General features: G+C 35.1%; 4 protein-coding genes across 4 annotated transcripts; 2 read left to right on the forward strand and 2 right to left on the reverse strand.

The window, feature by feature from the left end:
* Window positions 1-4,754: 4,754 nt before the first annotated feature.
* Window positions 4,755-9,276, reverse strand: LOC106387198. Its single transcript, XM_013827017.3, has 9 exons — window positions 9,013-9,276; window positions 6,624-8,934; window positions 6,436-6,537; window positions 6,187-6,339; window positions 5,940-6,103; window positions 5,706-5,853; window positions 5,503-5,625; window positions 5,338-5,425; window positions 4,755-5,248 (listed from the first exon to the last, which is right to left on the reverse strand). Exons 2-9 carry the CDS (start codon window positions 8,856-8,858, stop codon window positions 5,082-5,084), a joined length of 3,180 nt encoding a protein of 1,059 aa, XP_013682471.1. The 5' UTR covers window positions 8,859-8,934; window positions 9,013-9,276; the 3' UTR covers window positions 4,755-5,081.
* A 3,797-nt stretch (window positions 9,277-13,073) lies between these two features.
* LOC106387199 (bifunctional dethiobiotin synthetase/7,8-diamino-pelargonic acid aminotransferase, mitochondrial-like) lies at window positions 13,074-17,347 on the forward strand. The gene is made up of 14 exons (XM_013827018.3): window positions 13,074-13,842; window positions 14,278-14,448; window positions 14,533-14,794; window positions 14,878-14,958; window positions 15,059-15,179; window positions 15,240-15,388; window positions 15,502-15,596; window positions 15,783-15,895; window positions 15,982-16,128; window positions 16,203-16,336; window positions 16,421-16,552; window positions 16,635-16,769; window positions 16,862-16,974; window positions 17,056-17,347. Exons 1-14 carry the CDS (start codon window positions 13,154-13,156, stop codon window positions 17,228-17,230), a joined length of 2,517 nt encoding a protein of 838 aa, XP_013682472.2. The 5' UTR covers window positions 13,074-13,153; the 3' UTR covers window positions 17,231-17,347.
* A 538-nt stretch (window positions 17,348-17,885) lies between these two features.
* LOC111204348 (putative xyloglucan endotransglucosylase/hydrolase protein 13) lies at window positions 17,886-20,661 on the forward strand. The gene is made up of 3 exons (XM_022698825.2): window positions 17,886-18,221; window positions 18,310-18,503; window positions 18,785-20,661. Exons 1-3 carry the CDS (start codon window positions 17,946-17,948, stop codon window positions 19,173-19,175), a joined length of 861 nt encoding a protein of 286 aa, XP_022554546.1. The 5' UTR covers window positions 17,886-17,945; the 3' UTR covers window positions 19,176-20,661.
* A 1,968-nt stretch (window positions 20,662-22,629) lies between these two features.
* Window positions 22,630-23,422, reverse strand: LOC106386126 (zinc finger protein 2-like). Its single transcript, XM_022698819.2, has one exon. The coding sequence runs from the start codon at window positions 23,318-23,320 to the stop codon at window positions 22,733-22,735; it is 588 nt and encodes a 195-aa protein (XP_022554540.1). The 5' UTR covers window positions 23,321-23,422; the 3' UTR covers window positions 22,630-22,732.
* Between the last annotated feature and the right edge of the window lie 1,808 nt (window positions 23,423-25,230).

Consider the following 25,230-nt stretch of genomic DNA (forward strand, 5'->3'; position numbering starts at 1 on the left):
TATAGATAGCAGTTAAAAAAAATAGTGTTGTTTGGAAACATAAATAACAGTAAGTTAGGAAAAAAAATAATGGGCTTATGCTATTAAAAAAATTAAAAGCATTATATTATATTAAAAAATAATGGATTTATGTTACTTGATATACATATTCAAATTAAAATAATAATTTAAAATTGATTTATATCAAAAATTCATTCCAAAATATACATATATTCAAAATTTTATTTTAACTAACATATTTTCCAATAACTATTATAAAAATGTTTTCAATATATATAAGAAAAATACAATACAAAACTCAATTTCAAACACCAACTTAAATTATGGATTTTATATTTCACATTGAAATTTAAAAATATAATATATGTGATTATTTATATGATTGTACGTATAAAATATAATTAATTATACGAAAACTTATTTGATGGTACGTATAAAATATAATTAATTATATGATAACACATATTTATGTAACCTATGATGATACATATAGGATATATAATAGTTATTAGGGGTGGGCGTTCAAGTTCGTTTTCGGGTCTGTTTGGGATTTCATGTTCGGTTCTGTTTGGAATTTCGCGTTCGGTTCAGATCTTTGAGGATTCGGTTCGGATTTGGATAACCAATTTAAATTGGTTTGGTTTAAATATTTGGAAAGAGAATTAATAATTATTTATGTATTTTTAGAGTTTTGAGTATATTTTAACTATTTTAGATATTTACGTTTGATTATTTGTATATATTTTTAAGTATTTAAACGTACTTAAAAGTATCATATATATATTTTGGATGTTTTTATATATATTAAATCTAAAAATAATTAATTTATATAAATCTATTTTGGATACCAAAAATACTTCGGTTCAGATCAGATTAGGTTTCAATTCTTCAAATATCAAAATTTTGAATAATTCGGATATTTAATCAATTTCGGTTCGGATTTGGTACTACTTATTCGGATTGGGATCGGTTCGATTATTCAAATTCTAGTTTTTTGCCCAACCTTAAATAGTGACATAAAAACAAATAGCATAATATTTTTTTTAAAAAATACATCCGCGCGCGCGGATCAAAATCTAGTTTGTACTTATATGTAAATCTTAAACATTTTAAGCCTTAGGATTAAGTCTAATATCAAGTTATCAACATATTAGAAGAGTTTAGAAGACATAGCAACAAAACAAACAACAAATTTAATAGGATCATAACTTTGAGTAAATACGTTCCACTACAATTAATAAATTAAAAGATGATGGAGTTTATAATATGATTAAAAAACAAAAATTTAATAACATATTTTCACTTGTAAATTTCATTTTTATGATGTGGCCTTTATTTTTCTTGTAAAAATCTCTGTTATTCCCCTCCCCCAAACAAATTCAAGATAAGAATTCAGTTTACCAGTTATATTATAAAGAATATTGTCTTTTTACCAGCAAAAAACTAATCCAAGAAAAGTGTCACTCATCATCACGTCACTTGGGTTGACTAACACAATACCGTACGTAACTTCCTTTGCAATGAGACGGTAAATGATTGTTTTCCTTTTATATGTAGGCATCTTTAGACATCATATTTCATTTGTAATATTTATTTGATGAACTGTATGCTATTGGTTCATATAATTTTATTAAAGAATAGTATATAAATATGGTACGTGTGGGTGTGTACGTGTGAGTTTGGCATATGAAAAATGTCATTAGCGCTTGTTAGGTGTTGTATAAAGATTAGGTCATAAAGTGTTTTAAAATACGCTATACGCTGGTCAGACGGTGAACTACCGTATAACGCCTAATTTTATATACGGACGTTTACGCGGGGCATATACAGTGAATATTTTATAAAGAAAAATAGAATATTTAGTAATTATAGTGATAAAATTTAAAATATATGTCATAAATTTATATAGTCTAAATATTTTCTAGTCCAAAATAAAGAGTAAAAATTCAAATACATACTAAGATCATTTTTTTGTAGAAACTGGATGTAAAAAAGAAACTACATTATAAAAAATGTTCACGACAATAAAGAAACAACTTCCAGACTTTTATCTTCCCGATTGGTAAAAGGATAGATGAAAAAGATTGACTTTAAACCAACTTTCCTATAAAATATGGATTCACCAAAGCAAAGTAAAGTAATTGTCGTCATTGGTCTTCGTAATTCAAGTTAAAACTTCCAAAACACGTTATACCGTTTAGATTAACCGAACTGTGAAATTCGGTACAGCAAGGCTGCGTATAACGTATAGTCAGCGCATGTACGGCCGTATAGCACGTATTTTAGAACATTAAACAAAAACATACCGTATATGTGTATATGTTGCAGAAGATAAGACATTAGTTTCTTAAATGGTGTCACGTGTTTTAGGGGATTATTGGCAAGTGAATTCTCATAAATTTTAAAAAATTTGAGATTATATTGTTATTGGTTTTTGGATTTCAAAAATCTTAATAGAATGTATTGTTATTGGTTTAAGAATTTTCAAAATTCATTCAAATTCTTTGTTATTCAAAAAATTTAGTTATCATTGATTCTATAATTTTAACTAAATCTAGTGTTATTGGGAGATGAATTCTATCCATTTTTACTCATAAGATTTAACTTTCAAAATATCATATGTATTCATGTGATTTTCAAAATCCATGTGATAAAAAAACTAGAAAACAAAATAGTTATACTTACCAAATATATATTTCACTTTAAATCAAAATTATATGTCCAAAACTATAATTTATTACATTTTTAAATACTTTTCATTTTTGAATATATAATTATTTTTATATTGTTTTATCGTTTTTGAATATAATAATTATATTTATATCTATTAAAATTTTAAAATAATTTTTTAATAGTTTCAAAAAGCATTTTTGAATTCTAAATAGAAAATTTGACATTTTTTTTGAAAAAAATCGAATAAATTATTTAAAAAATTAGAAAAAGTTTGAATTTAAAAACATATAATTCAAAACATAAATTTTTTCCAATTTTGTATGTATCACTATTATTATTTTTTAATTTGAAAGAAAAAAAAATTAATAATCATGCTATATGATTTAGAAAAAAAATAAATTATATATTTACTTTATAAAAAACGATAGAAAATAGGTAATACAAATTAATGAAAATCTATACCAACCTAAAAAAATTATGATCAAATTTCATAAGTCAATGTATATAAATTCTCACAATCTACATGACTTTTTAAAATTTATCAACTATTAAAATTCACAAACTCTATAAAAATTCATCTTCCAGTAACTTCTCCTTAATTAACCTCGCATTTGCCTTATATTACTAGATACTAATACGGCTATTTTTTAGAATTCAACCATTACTTATAGTGTACTTAGAAAGCTTGTAGTCTTCATATACACACTTTACTTAATTTGCTTCCGTATTAAATGGTATACATCATTCATACATGATACATCACATATTGACTCTTAACAAAAATTACAAAGAACATTTGTTTTCTTGGACGGTTCGTCATTTTGAAGGTCGATAGATAACATAATATTTATTAAGTCCAGGGTCCATATGAATGTATGATTAACACAAGATTTTGTATAATTTTCCTATATTAAAACTGGTAATTGGTTAAAAGAATCTGTTCTGTGAACAAGGAAGATACGACATCGGAGTTGATAATGTCATGCTTTAATTCTTCTCCTACTTCACTTGCAGAGTATTTAATTGACAAGAAATTAAAAAGATCTTTGGTACATGCAAGGGGCTGACTTTTCTATCGGTACAATTGTTTATTAGAATAATTTACGGTATTTATTGATTAAGAATCAAACAAATCATTAAGTCAAACCTAATAAGTTACTAACTATTTGAGACAGAGATATTGAAAGGATTGCAGTCCTGTCAAACTTTGTTGCTATCCCTCAAGTGTGTCTTTGGACCCTTTAATCCATTACCTAACCTCATCTCTATACAACACTAATTTCTTTGTTTAGTTTGTGGGTTGGGTTGGGTTTGTTCGAATCTTGGGAACTTTTGTGGTAGACGACCACGTTTTAGGGAGCTTCTCAGACCATGTTATTTTTAATTGTCAAACAAGCATTACTATTTTTTTAAGTAACGTTTATGACTTATGTAACTTCTTAACTAGTAACCAAAATTCATTGTGGTTCAATGGTTAAGTGATTCATCTTACGGGACTAAAGTCCGAGTCTTCTGAATGCAATAAATATGAGTGATCTTAGTGGACTCAAACCTCCTGGTCACTGGTCCAAAATACCGACCCAGCGAGAGTTCCATTACATCTTATGCATGACTAACACTGTGATTCTTTTTCCTTTTGTAGTCAACTTGGATACTTCAGTTATACAACACTCAAGATTACAAGGACTGCGATGTTTTAGGAGTTATGTCTAGCCATTTTAGCTAAGCCATCATCAACACTTGCTTTCCTATAAATATTCCGAAAACTAAACTTACGTGGGATTGTAAGTAGGGAAGAGGAGATTCCATGAATAGACTTCATGCCTGTGGACGTCTACCAATCTTTGACAAATAACGTTTCAATCACACCCATAATGCAAAAATCAAAGAGAAGAGATCAACTGCTTATATGCTTTGTAATCTTCTTATCTCACCGAGAATGCAATATGAAGATCCACCATAGGCAAATCTTTGAAGGACTAATGGTTCATGTATCCATCTCTCGATTTTTTAAGAACAAAATATTATTATTAACCTTCTTAACCAAAACAAAGAAGGAAAGACTAATCTAAACGTGTAACTTGTCTGCAACCACAAGTTTTATATACACCCCAATAGAAAGAAGAAAACAATATGAACCAGAGACAGAGAGCTCAATGATCCTCAAGTGCAGCAACTAACACATTGCTTGATCCATAACAAAATCCTCTAAATTCAAGATTTTAACTTATATATACCAATAAAAACGCTAGTATTCGCGTTCCAACCGCAAAACCAAGTGGTAACTTAAAATAGGCTTAACTATACTTTTTATAAAAACCCAAAGTAAATAGAAGCCCTGCACCATCGCCATCTTCTTTTTCTTCATCATCATCAACAATCACCTTTATTCTTCTCTCATTATTTGTTTATTTCAAATTCATAGCAGCAGCCATATTCCTGAGCTTCTGCGATATATCAGCAAAGGATGGTCTCTCTGTTGGCTCAGATGCCCAACAACTTTCCATCAATCCTTTCCACTCTGGATCACACCACTGTGGGATCTTCGGACGCAATGTATTATTCACTATTCCTCCTGTAATAAATTAAACACCAATCTCATGAATCAATCGTTAGTAGTATGCATGTATGTTTTAGTTGAGAAAGAAAGTTTTAGTTGATTACCTATTATAGAAGCACAGTGCAGATCTGCGTAAGGCTCTTCACCAGTGAGCAATTCCCACATTACAATCCCAAACGAGTAAACATCGATCTGACACAGAGATAACTGGTTTGGTTAGTCGCTGTATAAGGAAAAAATCTGCAGACTTTATAAGAGATTAGTTATACCTTTTCAGAGACCATGTTACTTTTGCCACTCAAGAGCTCCGGTGCCATCCATGGCAATGTTCCGCGAACACCTCCAGACACTAAAGTCTTCTGTTTCACCTTAGATAAACCCAAATCACCGATCTGGAGAGAGAAACGGATAGGTCAGAAATATATAAGCTTGGTTCTCATTATATGGGAGATGAGATGATCAAAAACCTAACCTTGCACACAGGACGCTGAGGATCTCTCATGTTCACTAGAAGATTCTCGCACTTCAAATCGAAATGAACTATGTTCTTTCCGTGCAAATACTCCATCCCAAAAGCAGTATCCATGGCTATGATGAGTCTTTTGCGACGATCAATAGTTCTGGATGAGTCAACCAATAAGGTATCAGATATTTGGATACTCTGTAAAATTAGTATAATATTCAATGACTCTGTAAATCTTTTTACCTGTCTTTCTTCTGCAAGAACTGTTTCAAAGATCCGTTAACCATGAACTCAGCAACAGTTGCTAGAGAACCATCAGGACCATCACGAACTATCCCATAGAAAGATACAACGTTCGGGTGATGCAATGAGCTCAGTAACAGAGCTTCTTTCCAAAAATCTTCTATCTGCAACAGAAAGAGAATAATACTGGAGTTAACTTTGATGAATGTGTTCAAAGCCAACTGATAATAAAGGAAATCAATATTACCAAACGTTCCCTTTCAGAAGGTTTTCCTGCAAAACAACTTGCTTTTATTCTCTTTATTGCAACATCTGAGCCTTTCCATTTGCCATGGTAAACAGATCCATATGTTCCAGAACCTAACTCTCGAATCTCCTCCAGATCATCGTTTCTTATAGTCTAGACGAACAAGGTGATATAACACAGTCAAAAGGACTAAAAAAATGGGAAAATGTGTTTAGTTTTTTTTTTTAACAAAGTAATGTTATACAAAACCTGAAGTCCCCTAGATAGAGCTTCAGCCTCCGCCTTTGTTGGCTCAATCTTAAAATTGTTTGGATTGTCGCTATCAGAGTCCTCATGTTCGACTTGAGCATTCTGAAAAAAAATATGTTGTTGCAGGATCAGACGAAAGGATTATATCATAAGGTCCTCATAACAAGTTCAAATCTCATGATACTCACCACATGCTCTGATTCGTTTTCCACCAATTCTGGCCTCACAGGGTCATTCGCTTCTTCTGGATGAGCTTTCACCTCAGCAGCTCCTTCAAGTGCCGCCCTCTTCACAGATTCCATTAACTCGGGCAAGAAACTCAAACGCTCGACTGATAGCTCCGCCCCTTCAGGAGGAGCAGCAGCAGAAGGACTAACTTCTGCCATATCATTCTTTCCTTCAGCTAAGGGTTGATGTTTATCTAGGCAAGGAACACCGTCTGAAACACCAGTATCAACACAGTTAATGTGTTCACCTCCCTGAGCAACCTTGCTTTCCACGGGCCTCACCACTTCAACACAATCTGGTGTCTGCATAATTGGTGCACCATCGAGGTTTGTCTGTAGCATGGGCCCTGACAAAGGCTTAAACCCCTGCAGATATTCGCTACGCACAGCCTGGTTCTCAGAAGGCACCCAATTTGGGTCTAAAGGGAAAGCTCTATCTTGAAAATGAGGATTTGGGTAGTAAGGCTGGCCAGCAGAAGACATTGCATCAAATCCTGAAATGTTTTGTGGAGAACCGACTAAAACACTTTGATTCTCCACTCCAATAGAATATCTAGAAGCACTGTCCATCGGATTCCTGATAACAGTTTGATTGGCTGTGCCATTGACTTGCTGCATAGGCAAGCCTGGAGCACCACTTATATGGTTTGGAACGTTCTGCCAAATATTTTGCTGCGGGTAGATGTGGCTATGACTTGCTGAGTGAACACTTTCAGGTCCTGGAGCATACAGATTATTCCCATAGTGAAACCCACGTTCCTCAGCAGAAGGGTTGGACGGGTTCAAGGGAATGCCACCAAGAGGTTTATCGTGAAACCCTTCATTGGAAATTTCGGGTCCAGGTCGGTGGCCAAAAGGATAATTCATCCCAGGACCATCAAGAGTGTAATGATCACTTGGTCTTCCAACATTAGATAAAAGTGGCCTCCCTTCATCAATACGTGGAGGATTAGGATTAGGATTCACCTGTTGTTGACCTATCCATCCTCTTTCATGCCCGAAAGTCTCATTTGCATAAGCCCCATGAGGAGTAGGAGGCTTTGGGTCTGCGTTAAGCATAAAAGCTTCCCTGTTGGGCGGACACTGTGCACAATGAGCAGAAGGAACCGGTTGAAATCCATTAGGCTGCTCAAACGGCTGATGGTTCTTATGAAACGGTACACGACAGCTCTCGCATATATTACCCCCTTCATAGCCACTTGGACCACCGTGAAGAACATTCCCAGGAAAACCTCCTTTACTCTCAAGCGGCGTAGCTCCAGCCGGGACCCACACCACGTTATCAGGAACCTGTCCCTGGTGCTCATATAAAGGATGATGACCTGGCCTCGCGTAATCCTCAGGCATTCTATCAAACCCCTTATCAAGAACTTCCCCATACGGCATCCGGTAACGAGCAGAGGAAGGCGAAGACGGAAACTCCTGAAAATGACCATGATGCCGAGGAGAATAGTAAGGACTCCATGTGCCTTCTACATCACCATACCTCGTTGCAATCATCTGCCCGGAACCCACACGAGGGATCCTGAGCTGGTGAAGATTATTATACTGAGCAACAGGTATCTCGTTACCCCTCTGACTTCCACCACCTCCACTCTCAATAGCCAGCTGATTAAAAGGTTCCACCATCGAAAAATCGTCATTATTCAGATTGAACCGAGGCGAGTCAGGATACTGCTGCACCTTCCTAAAATCCGTCCCTTCAACCAGATTATTAAGAGCATCAACGTATCTCCTCTCAGACTCCCTCTGATCATCATACCCCGAGGAACCATCCATCTCAGGAGACGAAAACAGAAAGATCCTCAGCCTAGTGAACCCATCCCCGGAGCCTAACTTATCATACTCCTCCATCATATTCACCACGTCATCGTCATTCACAACGGAAACCAAAGCATCGAGATCCTCATCAGGCTGCTGGTACTTCAAAACCGCCGCGTCCTCGTAAAGCTCCCTCATCTTGCTCATCAGCTCCTCGTACCTAACGTCCCTCGCCACGCTCACGATCCTCGTCTCCCCGCCCACGTACCTCAGCTTCCCGTCCTGAGGACGAGGCAGTATACTGCCTAGGAAGCTGCAGAGGAACTTGACTCGGTGCGGCTCGTCGTTCAAGCTGGAGCCTGGACTAGTGACGGAAGATGAGTTCACGGAACCGGAATCCATGGCGAATCTGATTACTCGATTACTGCTGCACATGGAAAAAAAAACTCGAATCCGCAAGCTTATTAGATTTCGTTGGAGCGATTCTCCATCGAATCTTCACCAGTTTTCTCTGGAGAAAGACATGCAATAACACGAATCAATCTAACGATAATCATCATCTGCTACAGAGAGAGAGGAATCAATTTACCTTCAATCTCGGAGAAGAAATACGAATCTCGATTTTGAATATGATGAAGAATCACGCTTCGAGCCTCTGATCTATCTTGGTTTTTGATTTGATGAGGAGAGGAGGAAAAAATATATATAAAATCTTTTTATTTTCGAGGAACTTTTTTTTTTTTTTTTTTTTTTGGTTTCTGGGCTAAGAACTAGAAGATGCGATGCTTCTGTAACGCCAGGTAGTGATCCACGTGGCGGTTTTTGGCTATTTTTATTTAATAAAAAAAATTGAAATGTGAATATATTTAAATTTTCTCCCACGGTATGGTGGCATATATCATGATCATGATCATGATCATGATCAAGTGGGGCATATGCTTCTTCCTAGTCCGCAGATTCCTTGTGCTCACCGCCCCTGCGCGTGTTCTTCACCCGCGCATTTATTTATTTTTAAATATGAAGTGGGATCAAACCATTTTAGCCGTGGCTTTGGATCTTCTCTCCTTCGCCTCATCACGTGGGCTCCTTTATCGTCTCCTCTTAGCCATTCCATACTTTCAGGCAGGCCCGGCTCATTAAACTTAGGACTCAAACCAACTTTTTCTCACAAATTCTGTAGTTGTATTATTGTAATTTAAAAATTAGAGCACTAAAACTAATCAGAACCCTAATTTTTTAACAAAGTTTACATTTTTTAAAAATTTAAAAATTAGAGTACAAAAAAAAATTAAAGTTTACACTAAAATGTATGTATCTTCTAAATTTTAAAAATGGCTTATGGCATGAGCTGAGAGTGCTTTAAACTTTAAACTTTAAACTTTAATTTTTCTTTACCATTTAAAGTCCAAAATCCAGATAGAGCACTTTAAAATATGAGAAACAAAATAATTGTTCCTATTCATGTTTTTGATTAATGATTTTTTTTATCACGATGTTTTGATTAATGATTATGTTTATTGCTTTGACGATCTAAGTGACATACTGGCTGACATAATGGGACGTAGTTATTTGATATGACCATTAGTAGTGTTGCATGCAAGTATGCAACAAAAAATAAAGTCTCATCCAGCATTTAGAATTCTTCTTTATTAACTTGTCACATGCATTTTTCTATTATTGATGTTACGTTTATCAAAGATGGTTGCGTTTTTGGCAGTGAGATTACTAGATGAGGGATCTTGGCAGTGCAAATATAATATACGTCTTGCTAGGTGGAATCATCCGGGGATTGGTTTATCATGCAGTGACTCATGACACGGAAAGCGTTGTGGTAGACATTTAAAACGTAAACGTTTCAACATATCAATTTGTTAATTATAAACGTAATCATATATTCTCTATTGGATATCCGCATTTGGATTCTACAAAAGGAGAATTGTTAGAAATTGAAAAAAATCATTATACGTTTTAAGATGCCAATAATTATTTTAAATATTCCTACCAGGTGATAAACACAATAAGCTCAGATGTAAACAAGACTATGGCTCCAACCCATTAATCTAATTAGTTTGTGCTCATCACACGCCAACGTCAGTTTCTAGCTCCACTCACTTCTGATTCTAAAGCCCTACTATCTCTGTTCAGTTTAGTTTCCCACCGATAGTGTTGCCCGTAGCCACCGTCTCAGGCACTTGCGCCACCACTACATTAGGTTACACCCTATACCTACTTGACTTCTACTTGGTGTAAGATATCACTTCGGCATAACCTGTTTCATGAAAGTTGATAAATGGGTCATTTTATCATTTTCCATCCGGTAACCACATGATCGTGGCAATTAGCAACTTCGGTAATGAGGGGCCGTGATCTTCAACTCGCCCGTACAAACATTTGGGACTTGGTTATCTAATCTTATACTACAAAAATATCTATTATTTTGAATTTTTAATATGGATCTTCATCTTCCAAACTCCGTTCATCAAAGATGACTAAGTTTAAGAAGCGGGGCCAGGTCCGTCGGGACTATGACAATGCAAATATTTCGATGTTTGTCTCGCCGGAAACAACTATCTACCACAAATCCAAGATAAAGCTACGAAGTGTAATCTCATGACAATAGTCTATGTAATATAATATATAGTTTTAAGCAAAGATAGTTTCTTATATGTATAAGTGTGTGTAATGACATGAGAAAATACAACTAAAAACCAAAGTTGCCGTAAAACAACTTTCTTCTCAATCCAGAATCGTCTTTTTAAACGTAAAAATGAATAAAAAACATATTATTATTATTATTATTTTATTTATTTTTCTGATAGTGTGACCAAAGACATGAGAAAACACAAATATGCTTTTTTTAAATAAAAAACATATTTTCTCTAGTTGTGTTTGCATTTTTACAATAATAATCATTAAAATTTGAAAAATTGTAGTAAAATTTTCTAATATGCATAATTGTTTTAAATTTTCTTGATTAAGTGATAAACAGAAATAAACAAAACTATAGATCCAACCTTTTGATAACTCATGAACCAAAGTAGAAAAAAAATCAAAAAAAAAATTGAAACCTAATTATAAAATACAGATACACTGTGCTTCATTCTAAACCAAAAAATCAAAATTTGAAAATAAAATAAACTAATCAAAATTTATTAAAAGCTCATAACTTTAATTGGATATATACATATAAAACTGAAATATATTAGAAAATGACAATAATAGATTAATTATTGTTTTTGTATATGATATTTTGTCAAAATCAAACTAAAATATAACTGGATTTCAGATACAATTCTTTAGAACCCAAAATCCTCCTATCTAAAAAAAAGGGAGAAAAAAAATCCAGAATCCCCAAATAGAACCAGAGTATGATATAATTAATTCGACTATAATGGATCTGTTTTCAAAATCCAGAAATTCTATAAAAAAAAGTCAAACCGAACCAAACCAAATCCAACCTAACCTAACCGACTGTTCAACGATGGCTTGGATCCCGCTAGACATCCCTTATATATTAAATTGCAAGTCACTCAACCAATCATATTCTGACACATAATAAATATAAAAAATTAAGAAAAAAGAACTCAAAAAAATAATATTTAGAAGAAAGAAAAAAAGTGATATGTAAACTACCCACGATCATACTTTAACCACGATCTTTAATTTTTCATTCTCTTATATCTCCCAAAATTTTATCACATTCGATAAAGAAAATTAGAGAAACCTTTTTGATCGATCAAAAACAGAATATAAAGGATGTATTCTTCTTCTTTGCTTTCAAAATCTTAATTCATATTTGGGGTCATCTTGAATGTCCTGAGTCACAGAGCGAGTGCTGATAGAGGATGTATTCCTAATGGGGCTATCTCCCTCCTTTGTACATTTTTGTTGATTACGGCAGGGCAGGACATGCTTCTTGGGAACCGGTTTAGGGATAGGAAAGCTCGAGAAAGAGTGGACATGGTGGATTTGAATGGCTGGAGATTCAACTCGAACAAATAGACTTTTTAACGTGAAGAAAGAGAAGGAAATATAAGGAGGATAGAAGTCAACCACAAATGAAGATGCAAACGTTGTAGAATCAGAAGAAGGGATTTTGATAGAAAGGCTTTTGTTAAAAGGTAAATGTTTCTGGTGTGTATACTTAAATATATTACATATATAACTTCAAAAGAACGGTTGAAAAAATCTAAAACATGGAAAAACCATTACGCTTCTGTGATATCAAAAGCGTCTGATCCACTTTCAATGGTTTAGTTATGTTTGACATGAGCTTATAATTTGTGTCTATAGTAACAAAAATTAAGTAGCAACAATCACCTATTCTCAAACTAAAATAATGTTAAATGCTTTCATTGGGTTTGTAACATTATTTTAGTTTGTACATGGATACAATTAGAGAAAATATTGAAAGAACAAAACGAAGTAAAGTAGAAAAGCTTCATACTAATATTTACATTCAACAAACTATTTAAGGTCAATGTAAAAATTTATAAACAAAAAGCAAGCTTAGTTTATATGTTTGTGGTTACTTAAGTATAAGTGTGTTCATATTATTTTTAGTGTATACGCATTTACTTTATCTGATAAAATATGTTATACATGTCAATTTTTAAAAACTGAAATGCGTTTATTTGCAAGCAAAATTACTCCCATGCTCAATGGGTCAATACTAGTAGTTGAATAACCCAGCGACAATTTTTTCTCAGTCACTTCTCTTTCCTCTCACAATGTTACTGGTAACAGCCACTCTCCTCCGCCACCGCCACCGCCACCGTCTCCGTCACTTGCGCCACCACATCAGGCTCAAGTCCACCTCTCCATCTACTCCACAACATTACCACCTCCCTCTCAACCACCCTACCTACTTAATCTGGTCAGCCAACACTTCCCTCGGCAAAACCCTCGTCTCCACCGGCATCTCCGCCTCCTTCCTCCTCCAACCTCCATCCCCCGCCTCGCACTCCACAAAACTCCTCTACCTAAAACCATTACAAACCGGCTTCCCTTCCGATTCCGACTCTCGCTTCGTCTTCTCCAAGCTCGACTCCCTCTCCCTCCGTCTCCGCGTTCCTCTCTCCGTCTCCAACTCCGTCCTCCGCTCTTCACTCCCCCGCAGCGGAATCAGAGAGAATGGAATGCGCGATTTGAACTTCTTGGAGGAGAAGGTAGTCACCGGCGCAGCGGCGGAGCTATCCTGCAAGACGCTGTATGCCTGGGAGGCGGCTATCTCCCCGCATTTAGCAGCGGAGAGGGAAAACGCGCCGGTGGAAGACTCTGACGTGTTGAAGATGGTGGAGCAGTGTTTGAGGGAGGAGATGGAGTGTGGAAATAAAACTAATCTTCTTTGTTTGGTGGAGACTGCCGGTGGAGTCGCGAGTCCAGGCCCATCGGGTTCTCTTCAGTGCGACCTCTACAGGTAACAGTTTTTCTCTATGTTCAAGAAATCGCTAGGTGGCAGTTAGGCTTATTTGTGATTATGAGTAAACAGTTTATAGAAGATTAATCCTGAGCTGGCGTCTAGGCACAGTCTAGACTACCGAAAAATCGTTTCGTTTAGGTCTAATTTGCCGATTAGGCAGACGCGCATATACCGATTTTTAGAATACTGGTTATTCCCAAATTCAAGAAATTGTTAGACTGTAATTAAACAATTTATAGAAGATTAATTCCCGAGCTGCTGCCTAGGCGCCGTCTAAACCAATTTTTAGAAAAAATCATTTTCGGTTATAACCGTTTTAGCAGCCCGCCTCTTATTACAACATTGGTTTCTCCTTTGAGATTATAGGCAACACATAGGAGGTAAATTTGGTTAAATATCTTACTCATGTTAGTTTTGTCTTCCTGAGATTAGACCTCTTAGATTGCCTGGAGTTCTCGTCGGAGACGGCAGGCTCGGTGGTATCTCCGGGACCATTGCAGCTTACGAAAGTCTAAAACTTCGAGGATACGACGTTGCTGCTGTTGTCTTTGAGGATCACGGCCTTGTTAATGAAGTTCCATTAACGTCATATCTAAGGAACAAGTAAATTTTTTTTCAGTGCCTTTTATCAGTGTTATGTTCTTTTTTTGAACCATGTCTCATAGTTACACTTGTTTGAAAAACTAGAGTCCCTGTGCTTGTGCTTCCGCCTGTTCCCAAGGACCCTTCAGATGATCTAATAGAATGGTTTGTGGAATCGGATGGCGTGTTTAAGGCTTTGAAAGAGGTAATGGTGTCAGCTTATCTGGAGAGAGTGAAGAGATTAAACGGCATGGCGAAGCAGGCGGGAGAGGTTTTCTGGTGGCCGTTTACTCAGCATAAACTTGTGCCTGAAGAAACTGTGACGGTGATTGACTCTCGCTGTGGTGAAAACTTTTCAGTATACAAGGTTTGTATGCAAACATCCCTTTTTTTGACATGTCCAACTTTTTTTTAGCTCATCTAGAACTTTGCCACTTTCATCATTTTCAGGCTTCTGGTAACAATTCTATTACCCAGCAGTTTGATGCTTGTGCTAGCTGGTGGACACAGGGGCCAGATCCTGCTTTCCAGGTCATCTGTGCCTATTGTTTTGTATCTTAATGCTTATTATCTCTTTCCTTGTGGTGAATCTTCTGAAGTTTATTTTGAAATTTTGTTTAGGCGGTTTCAGGCTGAGCTGGCTAGAGAAATGGGTTACACTGCTGCTAGGTTCGGGCATGTCATGTTCCCTGAGAATGTATATGAACCTGCCTTGAAATGTGCTGAGATTTTGTTAGATGGAGTGGGAAAAGGTTTGTTCTGTCACATTCTTCAAGCATTGATGGGAGGGCTAATTAGTTTTATGCATGCAGGCTGGGCTTCTCGAGTGTACTTCTCGGATAATGGATCCACAGCAATCGAAATTGCCTTGAAGATGGCGTTTCGTAAGTTTTGTGTTGATCATGAGGCCATATTGAATTTTTCTGAGGGCAGTGAAGAGAAAAAGCATATTGTGGTTAAGGTACAATCATCTTGCTGATGCTCCATGATACTTCGACGCTTTAATGTTGTATCTGTTAGTGTAAGTTAGACTTAAACAGTGTGTACTTACTGAGATGTGTGTTGTATTTTTAGGTCCTAGCTCTTAGAGGGTCTTACCATGGGGATACTTTAGGAGCAATGGAAGCACAAGCACCATCACCTTACACAGGCTTCCTCCAGCAGCCGTGGTATGGAGGAGTTTTTTCCTTTATCGCTTTTCATGATTCCGACTTGAAAATTCTCTATTGAATTTTATTGCTTAAATAGAAATATCATTCCTTAAGGATGAATAATATCATGATTACATCACCTGTGAATATTCACATTGTCTTGCTTCCCTCTGATTAGGTTTGCATCTATCTTTGTATTTGTAGGTATACTGGAAGAGGTCTGTTTCTGGATCCTCCTACTGTTTTTCTCTCCAATGGAGCTTGGAACCTCTCCCTCCCTGAAAGTTTTTCTGAAATAGCCCCAGAAGAATATGGAAGTAAGTTATCATCCTTTCCTCTCTCTGCTATCCTCTATAACATATATGTTTTAGCTGTATGATTTAATATTCCCAAACCCTTACAGCCTTCAGCACTCGTGATGAGATTTTCGACAAGAGTAGAGACACATCAATTCTTGCAACAATCTATTCGGCCTATGTATCAAAACAGCTACAAGAGTATTCTGGAGTTGCACAATCCGCCCATGTTGGAGCACTGATAATAGAACCAGGTATGATATTATATCCAGCAAAGTTTAGAATCTTCAAACTACTCTTTTATTTAGGTGGCTGATTGTATCTGCAGTAATCCATGGTGCTGGGGGAATGCACATGGTTGATCCGCTCTTCCAACGAGTTCTGGTCAATGAGTGCCGGAATAGAAAAATTCCAGTCATTTTCGATGAAGTGTTCACAGGTTTCTGGCGTCTTGGAGTAGAGGTAGTGAGCTGTTACTTTGATTTTATGTCATCCTGTGTTAAATATTTACACTCTGCTAACAAAGTTACAATGATATTACCAAAGACTACTGCTGAACTTCTCGGTTGCAAACCGGACATAGCTTGCTTCGCCAAACTGATGACTGGTGGAATGATTCCTTTAGCTGTCACTCTTGCCACAGATGCTGTGTTTGATTCATTTTCTGGAGATTCAAAGGTAAGAAAAGTAGAAGAACCATCTTCATGCTTTTTTTTTCTTCTTCCGCTTGAAGCCATCTAATGCTCTTTATTGGTTGTAGCTTAAAGCCCTGCTTCATGGTCACTCATACTCAGCTCATGCTATGGGATGCGCAACAGCCGCCAAAGCCATCGAATGGTTTAAAGATATAGAGACTAACCATAACATCATCCCTCAAGGAGGAATCTTAAGAGAGGTACTAAGACAAAATATAAACATCTTTGTGGCAGATGATCAGTAAGCAAACATCTTTAAATGGGTTTCAACCATACACGTGTTTTTGTGCAGCTGTGGGATGAAGAACTGGTGCAAAAAATATCATGTCACTCTGTGGTTCAAAGGGTGGTTGTATTAGGAACCCTTTTCGCTCTAGAACTTAAAGTAGATGCTTCCAACTCCGGGTAAAGATCGTATGAATCTCTTTAGAAAAGCATTGTCTTGAAGAACACAAACTGTTGGTATCTCATAGTGATTTGTTTCAGGTATGCTTCGTTGTACGCAAAGTCTCTTCTAGAGATGCTCAGGGAAGATGGAATCTTCATGCGGCCTCTAGGAAACGTTGTATACCTCATGTGTGGCCCTTGCACGTCTCCTGAAATTTGCCGGGAGTTGCTGTCTAAGCTCTACAAAAGGCTTGGAGAATTCAATAGAGCATAGTACTCCACATTGTTTTGTCGTATCAAATGCATTTTTTTTTTTTGAACTATGATTGAGTTGAGGTATATCCACCTGAAAATGAATATTCTGAATTTTGTTTAATTATTATGCAAAACATGGGAGAGAGTCGAAGAATAAATCACGTAGTCACCTTACATAATATATGTGGCTGACATGTCCGTCCTAAATTTTTTTTAAAAAAAGACAAAAAACCGCCGGTGTATTTTACCAAAAATGTGAAAAACAAAACATATATTTCCAGTTGTTGCTTAATTAATTGTACACATTAACTAAACATGGTACTGATCTGTTAAAAAGCATTATTTATTCCAAATTTATTATATGAACCAAACTTACAAATTCGAGCCAAAATGCATGAACCAAAAAGAAAGAAAAGAAGATTAAATATGGCAAAAATATAAACTTCAAAAACAAAACAAAAAACTTTGAAGGGAAAAATATCACCTGCATGTATAATTTATACGTAAGGTGGACGACTAATGTATGTTTATAGGCCGACATAACTCAATTCATATAATGACAATTAAAAATCGTTAGTGTAAGACTAGCTACCACGTCCATAATGGGACTCCATGAACCTATAATATTGCACTCATTTTCAAATTTTCTTTCCCTATATAAACACAAAGCTCCGATCATTTTCAAACCATCAGAAAACATTTTCTTTTCAACAACGACCAAAGAGAAAAGAAACATGGCGGCTTTTGCGACCAAACAGTCTATGTTGTTGTTGTCGTCGTCTCTCCTGCTCTTGATCGGCGTATCCACCGGAAGTTTCTATGACAACTTCGATATCACATGGGGCGATGGTCGTGCCAACATATTTGAGTCTGGACACCTATTAACTTGCACTCTCGACAAGATCTCCGGTTCAGGTTTTCAATCCAAGAAAGAGTATCTATTCGGAAAGATCGATATGAAGATGAAACTTGTTGCCGGAAACTCAGCTGGAACCGTCACTGCTTACTACGTACGTAAACATTTATCTCTTTTCATGCTTATATTTTGTGACGTTGATTGTATGATTTTTGAATCTGATTTAAAGAATGTTTTCGCAGCTTTCCTCTAAAGGCGAGACATGGGATGAGATCGACTTCGAGTTCTTGGGTAATGTTACTGGACAGCCCTATGTTCTCCATACAAATGTGTTCACAGGAGGTAAAGGTAACCGTGAAATGCAGTTCTATCTCTGGTTCGATCCAACGGCGGATTTCCACACTTACACCGTCCTTTGGAACCCTCTCAACATCATGTAAGTATAATTTGGTTCAACCACCTGATCCATGAAGCACCGGGCTTATAAAATATGATGACTATTCTCCATATTAAAACCAACATTTTACTTCACATTAAAGCAAATTTGTTTCCAATCCATTTAACTTATAAAAAATCTTTTTGTTTTTTGTAACACTAATAAAAAATCTATTCAGACTTACTTTTTACTCAATCCATTGGATTATTAAAAATATTCTAACAAATGGTTTTTGTAATGGTTTTTGATTTGGTGTTTTGTTTTTCTTGGAATCTCAAAAGCTTTCTAGTGGACGGTATCCCAATCAGGGTGTTCAAGAACAATGAGGCTCACGGTGTGGCTTACCCGAAGAGCCAGCCGATGAAGATCTACTCAAGCCTATGGGAAGCTGATGATTGGGCAACTCAGGGTGGTCGAGTCAAGACTGATTGGACTAACGCTCCATTCAGCGCTTCTTACAGGAGTTTCAATGATGTGGACTGCTGTAGCAGGACTTCAGTATGGAATTGGGTTACGTGCAATGCGAATAGCAACTCGTGGATGTGGACAACACTTAACTCCAATCAGCTTGGACAGATGAAGTGGGTACAAGATGACTACATGATCTATAACTATTGTAATGATTTCAAGAGGTTCCCTCAAGGTCTACCCACGGAATGCAACCTCGGCTGATATATCGTGTTACCGGGAAAATTCAAGAGCTTGGTGCAGTTTCTTTCTTTTAATTTAACTTCATGATTCTTTTATTTGATTTGGTTATTCTTTTGAGTTTCTAAGATTTGCTTACCATATTGAGTAATTGTTTAATTTTTGGGTCATCAACTCATCATCTGTTATAATTTGATTACACTGTTGATTTTCATATCTTAAAACATTAATAATATTTGATTCAACCCTAGCTAGAGCAAGTGGGCTTTTGACACATAAATAAGCCCATAATCAGACTTAAACCTGGATTAACTTAACTCTACGTCACTTGATAATTCAACTACATGTATAAAATCCTTTTAAACTCACATGCATAACATATAGAATTCTGACGTCTGATTGATCGTAAATCAGAACGTAATCATTGTAGTTGAACTAGTCTAACTCATATCCCATGCATCTGTCTCGCTCTTATAATATATGTTGAAAAACTATCATTGTATATATCTTATAAAAAAGACTTAGATTGATACGACACTTTTGGATCCGCATGTTAATTCATTCCGTCTTAAACTCTTACTCGGTATTTATAGAACAAGCAAAACAAAACGAAGATCGATAAAAATGAGATGATAACAAAGCAAGTTCCACTAGAAAAAGCTTGTTGTTCTGTTGTAAATGATGGACAAGATTGGTAACTAATAAAGTTTAGAAGGTTGCATTCGTGTTTGGACGATAACACTCATCTCTTAAACATCTATTCAATCACATGTCAACAAAAGCTATCAAGATTCAATGTATCGATTTAGACGTGAAAGAGATGATTAGTATTTTAACAATGAAACGGTTTGAAACTATTTTATTTGTTGACCCTGCAAAAAGGTTATTATAAATTATAAGAAATGGAAGACGATAACTTCAAATTATTACCCAAATCGGGAAATAAAATCTATGTTTTTTGTTACTCGGTCTTAGATTTCTTTCCAGTAAAAAGATTGAACTCCGGAAAATTCATTGTCCACAGATTTGTAAACCCATGATTATCGGAGGTTTCAAAAAATTGTATACATGATAGTACCAAACTTATTCGTAAAACAAGTTGAATTATGTTTCCAACACTTAGTATACGTGCTTCACAATAATTTTTGCTTTTAAACAAGACAATACGGTTTTTAGACTTTACATACAAATAAAGATGAGACTTAATAGGTTTTTTTTTACTTAGCTATTACAAGAAACCTAATAGTTTTTTTTTTTTTTTTGTAACTGAACTATGCAACTGAAATTATGCAACTGAAACATCTTTTAATTAGTTGTTTTTCCGTTTCCAGTTATTAGATGTTCTAAACTTTTCATTCATATTATCATGAAACTTTAACAATAACCATCTTAACCTTGTTTCTTAAATGTTATTTAAATTCTATCTTTAATTAATGTAGAGTAAATTAATAAAAAGGAACAATATCTATATCTATACATATAAAAATAAAAATAATTTATTTTTAAAACAGTAGAATTCTGAAACGACTAAGAATCAAAAACGGAGTTCGCTTTTTCATTTTCTTTGTGATTTTTTTTTTCTTGTGTTCAAATTAACATCACTTTTAGGGTCATGAAGAAGGGAAACATTATCTTCACGAAGTGATCATCGTGACTTGCTCAATTCAGACATTGCATTATTGAATCTAAAAGTCATATTTTTAATTCCGTGCATTCTCTCATCTAATTAATACACGCCACCAGATATACCTTCGGTCGGGTCAATTTTATTTTGTTCAAGTCCATATATCAAGTCAAAATAATAACCGGCTAGACCAATCAAAATTAAATTAGATAGCCACATATATGTTTATGCAATGTACCAGCATAAGAATGCATTTTAATATTTGCACCTTATATATGTAATGAACTTTCGAAGTATTTTTTTTTAGCTATATTCAAGGTTATATAAAACAAAATTTCTAACATGTTTTATTCATTTCAATATGGCACTGCAAACTATGGTGTTGCCTGGTGCCGGCTGTCATATGCTTAAAAACAAGAAGCAACTGCGTGATGAATAATAAAGGACCAAGTACAAGTAATAGCTTTTCAAAACTAGTTTTCCGTATTAGGAGGCTGATAGCTTTTACAATTCAACAAATAACGATACACCAACAACCTTTTTTCGTGATAAGTCCTCTCTTAATTAATTTACTTTTAGAACGGTACAATTTGTAGCAAGATGTTATAAGTTGGCCAAAATTAGTGAAAAAAATTGTAATATAATAATAATAAACAGAATAAGCTGCAGCTAGTTGAAAACATTGTCATGTGGCATTTGATTTATCGACTTTTGTTATTTTATTTTTGTATGGTGTGTACTTAACAAAATCTTTGATTTGTGATAGTAAAAACTAAAAAGTAAAAGTATACCATGCATCTCATTTTTATTTTCTTATCAGTAGTTATAATTCTAATCTCTTGGTTAGTCAAGATTACTCTTTCCAATTCCGCATCAAAATTTTGAATTATAGTATAGATAACATATAAATTTTGTACATGTAGTTTCTATTCAATAATTAGATATATCAAACTTGTCAGAAAGTCCAAACATGGTGTACATATAGGAGAAAATATCATGAAAACCTCGGATATTCGTTAAAATACTAGTGAGAAAAAGGTAAAAACAAAACTTATGACTTGGTGACGTACTCAAGAGAGGAATATATAATTATTAGTGAAATATACGGAAATATACGTATAGGTATGTTTTTGTTGATGTCATGTGTGTGGATAAATATTAAGTATATATATACGTATATAGAAATTTACTTAACTAAGTATAGTTTCGCAGCAGATGTCTCCTTGTCGGGGCACATTGATATATTGATCAATAATGTATGATATATAAGCGACACTCATCCATTTTATAATCCAGTAATATGTGGGCTCATACTATGCATAATTAAAATAACCGTTCCTGCATTTTTTACTTGTTTTAAAAAGCTTTTTAGTTCGAAAATTAATCAATAACGCAAAAATATAGGTACCGTCTTTCAAAACAAGAGTTTGATTTAAATTGAGGACTATAGTTACAACGTGAGCTCGATTTAACATAAGAAATAGATATTAGACAAAAAGTGTCCCACATCGATAGTTGGAAGGGATCCAAGTAATATATAAGATAGATGGACCACTCCATTTATCATCAATTGGTTTTAGGTTGGAAGTCTGTCTAGCTTAACATGGTATCAGAGCCCGATCCACGAAGTCTAATCCGATCCATCGATCTGGCCCAAAGTTGGCCTATCGATCCTTGCCCGAGCATTCCGAGATTGACGCTCAAAGAGCCATCATCTCGAATGGGCGTATTAGACACAAAAGTGTTCCACATCGGTAGTTGGAAGGGATCCTAAGTAATATATAAGATAGATGGACCACTCCACTTATCACCAATTGGTTTTAGGTTGAAAGTCCGTCTAGCTTAACAATAGACTTATCGAAAAGCAATTAATTAAAGGATTAACATTGATACGATTTTTTTCAAAAAAAAAAAGAAAAAAAAAACATTGATACGATTATACGACTAGAACATTATTTTAAAGCCTTAACGACAAGTCAAGGTGACTCATCTCTTGATCCTGATCGATACCACTCTCCGGCACACGACGGCCTGAGAAGTCCCTGGGGCCACCGCTTTCGACAAATCCTTCATAGCCACGGCCGTAGAGCTCAAACCGGCCGGAGAATGGATAAGGCTGATCGACATCAACAGTAGTTGAGGATCTAAAGAGTTCACGACTCTTCTTGGCTAAGGTTCTCTCTAGCTTATGAGCGTTTTGATGGCCACCTAGAGCCTGAGAGCTGTAAAATTTTCTTTGACAATAGTTACAAGAGAAGACCCTAGGCTGCTCCAAACATGATGATGAGTTTGTGGAAGATGAGGAAGAGGAGGACATAGAAGAAGGGTCAAGGACAAGTTCCAGGTTTAGTTGATGGTTCTTGTAACTTGGTAGGCTTAGACGTAGGGATGTGTTTGGCTGAAAGTCCATACCTAAATGTTTAGTGAGAGAGAAGAGAGAGGTTAGAGAGATAATTAAGAAGAGAGAAGTGTGTTTGAAGGTTTCGGGCATGAGGGGCCTTATATATAAGGTGTAAAGGTGCGTATAGGTTTCCTCAAAACTCATGTTGGGTGCAACTTCGACTGTAAATTATGGGGAGAGAGAGAGAGATTATAGAGATGAGACATGGAAGCTGGAAGAATCAGTGGGGATCCGAGTGTTGTCGCCTCCATTAATGGCACCCTTTGAACCCTTTGTCGGTCCATCTAATATTATTTTCCTTCAGAGAATTATATTTTACTCAATACATGTAATTATATTTAATGGTATCGTTTCAGAGTGTTGAACACCTTAAAAATTATATCCCATGTGGTAGTTGTTTAGACCAGACATAGAAGATATCAGTTTTAGTTTGAGTGTTGTAGGTTTTATGCCTTTTCTATTTGAAATTTATTTACACCATATGTTTGCGTAAATTACTATAGGGTATGTGCAAAATCCTTAGAATTTTCTATTCATACCAAAACTATACCAAAGTTTTCTAAGCATAACCAAGAAATCTGTTTATGTTCAAATTTAATTCATACCAAAAATAACATGAGATAAAGATGATCACATAATTAGAAATTCTATTTATATGACTTTGCTAAGCAACCTTTAAGATGATGTCACGTTCAAAAATCAAAATGAAGTATGTAACTATGCATGTGATTGTAATAATTGTTTTTTTTATCTAAAGCCGTTTGATTCTGAGAAAATGAACTCACTCAAATTAATTCTATTGTACTTTGTAAGTTTGTTAATGGCATCAAGTTTCAGAAATTTATATAGATTATATCATTAATTTGTATATTCTGAGAAAATGAACTCACTCAAATTAATTCTATTGTACTTTGTAAGTTTATTGAATGCATGCATCAAGTTTCAGAAATTTATATAGATTATATCATTAACTTGTATTAAGGGTTACATTTAAAAAAAAAAAGATAATGTAGTTCATAAATTTGTATTTAAGGGTTACATTTTTCAATCTCCAAATATTAAGATGTATAATTGGTCAGTAAAACATAAAATGGATTTAGTCAAAAAAAAAACATAAAATGGAACTAAGAGAAAAGTTAATCGTAAAAAGGTATACACAAATGTGAATAGGATTTCAATCAAAACAGCTATTAGGTTCATTAACTTATGACAAAAGAAAGACTTAAGATTAAAGCTCTCTTATCAAATTTCCAGTAATGGCAATGAACACTTGCCGTGATAAAGCTTTTGACTCGGCTTAAACATGTAAGATGATGTTAACCCCCAATAAATTAAATCATCGCTCACCGTACGATCAATATATCTACCAACGGTTCACAAGGAGTTCGTACCAGATAAGATGTGGACTGCACCACAGTGAACCCACTTTAGATATATGATATATCACGTTTTGCCTTGCGTGAGTTTATAAGCGTATAAGTCATTTCAGTTTGAATTGTTTCAAAAGAATTCAATTAATTTTAATTACTTAAGATCAATGAGGACACATCGGTGTCATCTGTACATTTGTTTCATTAAGACTTTTGTCGTTTAAAGATTGAAAAAGATTACGTTTTCGTACTAATCTCTCATGCTTGTTTCGCTTTCTTTAATTAAGTTCTTTTGGGTCCGATCGGTTTTTAAATTTATGGTACTTTCTAACCAGCCAAGTAAAACTGATTGATCAATTATTTATTTCTAGCAGCTAATAACTAGAAAAATCTAAACAAAAAACAATTATAAAATCAATATATGTTTTAGAGTTGTGGACAGTTTATACTTTTATAAAACTAAATTCCTTTGGTGAGAAAAAGCTTACCAATATAATTTTAGTTTCAAAAAATTTATTTTTGAATGGTGTGAATAAACGCAGATAAACTAATCAGACTAATATTTGTCTGATATCAAAGACGGAGAGGCCAAGATCAATGTCTGAATTCCGGCCTATGAGCTTGTGCAACGTAAGCTACAAGATCATCTTGTGAACAAAATTATCACCAAGTTAATTTCGGAAA

Source organism: Brassica napus, chromosome C3 (assembly GCF_020379485.1).
Source record: "Brassica napus cultivar Da-Ae chromosome C3, Da-Ae, whole genome shotgun sequence".
Taxonomy (NCBI): Eukaryota; Viridiplantae; Streptophyta; class Magnoliopsida; order Brassicales; family Brassicaceae; genus Brassica; species Brassica napus.

What these genes read in the sequence shown, in the direction of transcription:
- LOC106386126 (XM_022698819.2), bottom strand. Translation starts at nt 23,320, where the DNA reads ATGAGTTTTGAGGAAACCTATACGCACCTTTACACCTTATATATAAGG.
- LOC106387198 (XM_013827017.3), bottom strand. Translation starts at nt 8,858, where the DNA reads ATGTGCAGCAGTAATCGAGTAATCAGATTCGCCATGGATTCCGGTTCC. An exon ending in TTCTTGCAGAAGAAAGACAG is followed by an intron (nt 5,854 to 5,939) that starts GTAAAAAGATTT and finishes TGACTCATCCAG; the next exon opens with AACTATTGATCGTCGCAAAA. An exon ending in GTAACATGGTCTCTGAAAAG is followed by an intron (nt 5,426 to 5,502) that starts GTATAACTAATC and finishes TCTCTGTGTCAG; the next exon opens with ATCGATGTTTACTCGTTTGG.
- LOC111204348 (XM_022698825.2), top strand. Translation starts at nt 17,946, where the DNA reads ATGGCGGCTTTTGCGACCAAACAGTCTATGTTGTTGTTGTCGTCGTCT. An exon ending in GAACCGTCACTGCTTACTAC is followed by an intron (nt 18,222 to 18,309) that starts GTACGTAAACAT and finishes ATGTTTTCGCAG; the next exon opens with CTTTCCTCTAAAGGCGAGAC. An exon ending in TGGAACCCTCTCAACATCAT is followed by an intron (nt 18,504 to 18,784) that starts GTAAGTATAATT and finishes GAATCTCAAAAG; the next exon opens with CTTTCTAGTGGACGGTATCC.
- LOC106387199 (XM_013827018.3), top strand. Translation starts at nt 13,154, where the DNA reads ATGTTACTGGTAACAGCCACTCTCCTCCGCCACCGCCACCGCCACCGT. An exon ending in AAAACTTTTCAGTATACAAG is followed by an intron (nt 14,795 to 14,877) that starts GTTTGTATGCAA and finishes CATCATTTTCAG; the next exon opens with GCTTCTGGTAACAATTCTAT. An exon ending in GGCCAGATCCTGCTTTCCAG is followed by an intron (nt 14,959 to 15,058) that starts GTCATCTGTGCC and finishes AGGCGGTTTCAG; the next exon opens with GCTGAGCTGGCTAGAGAAAT.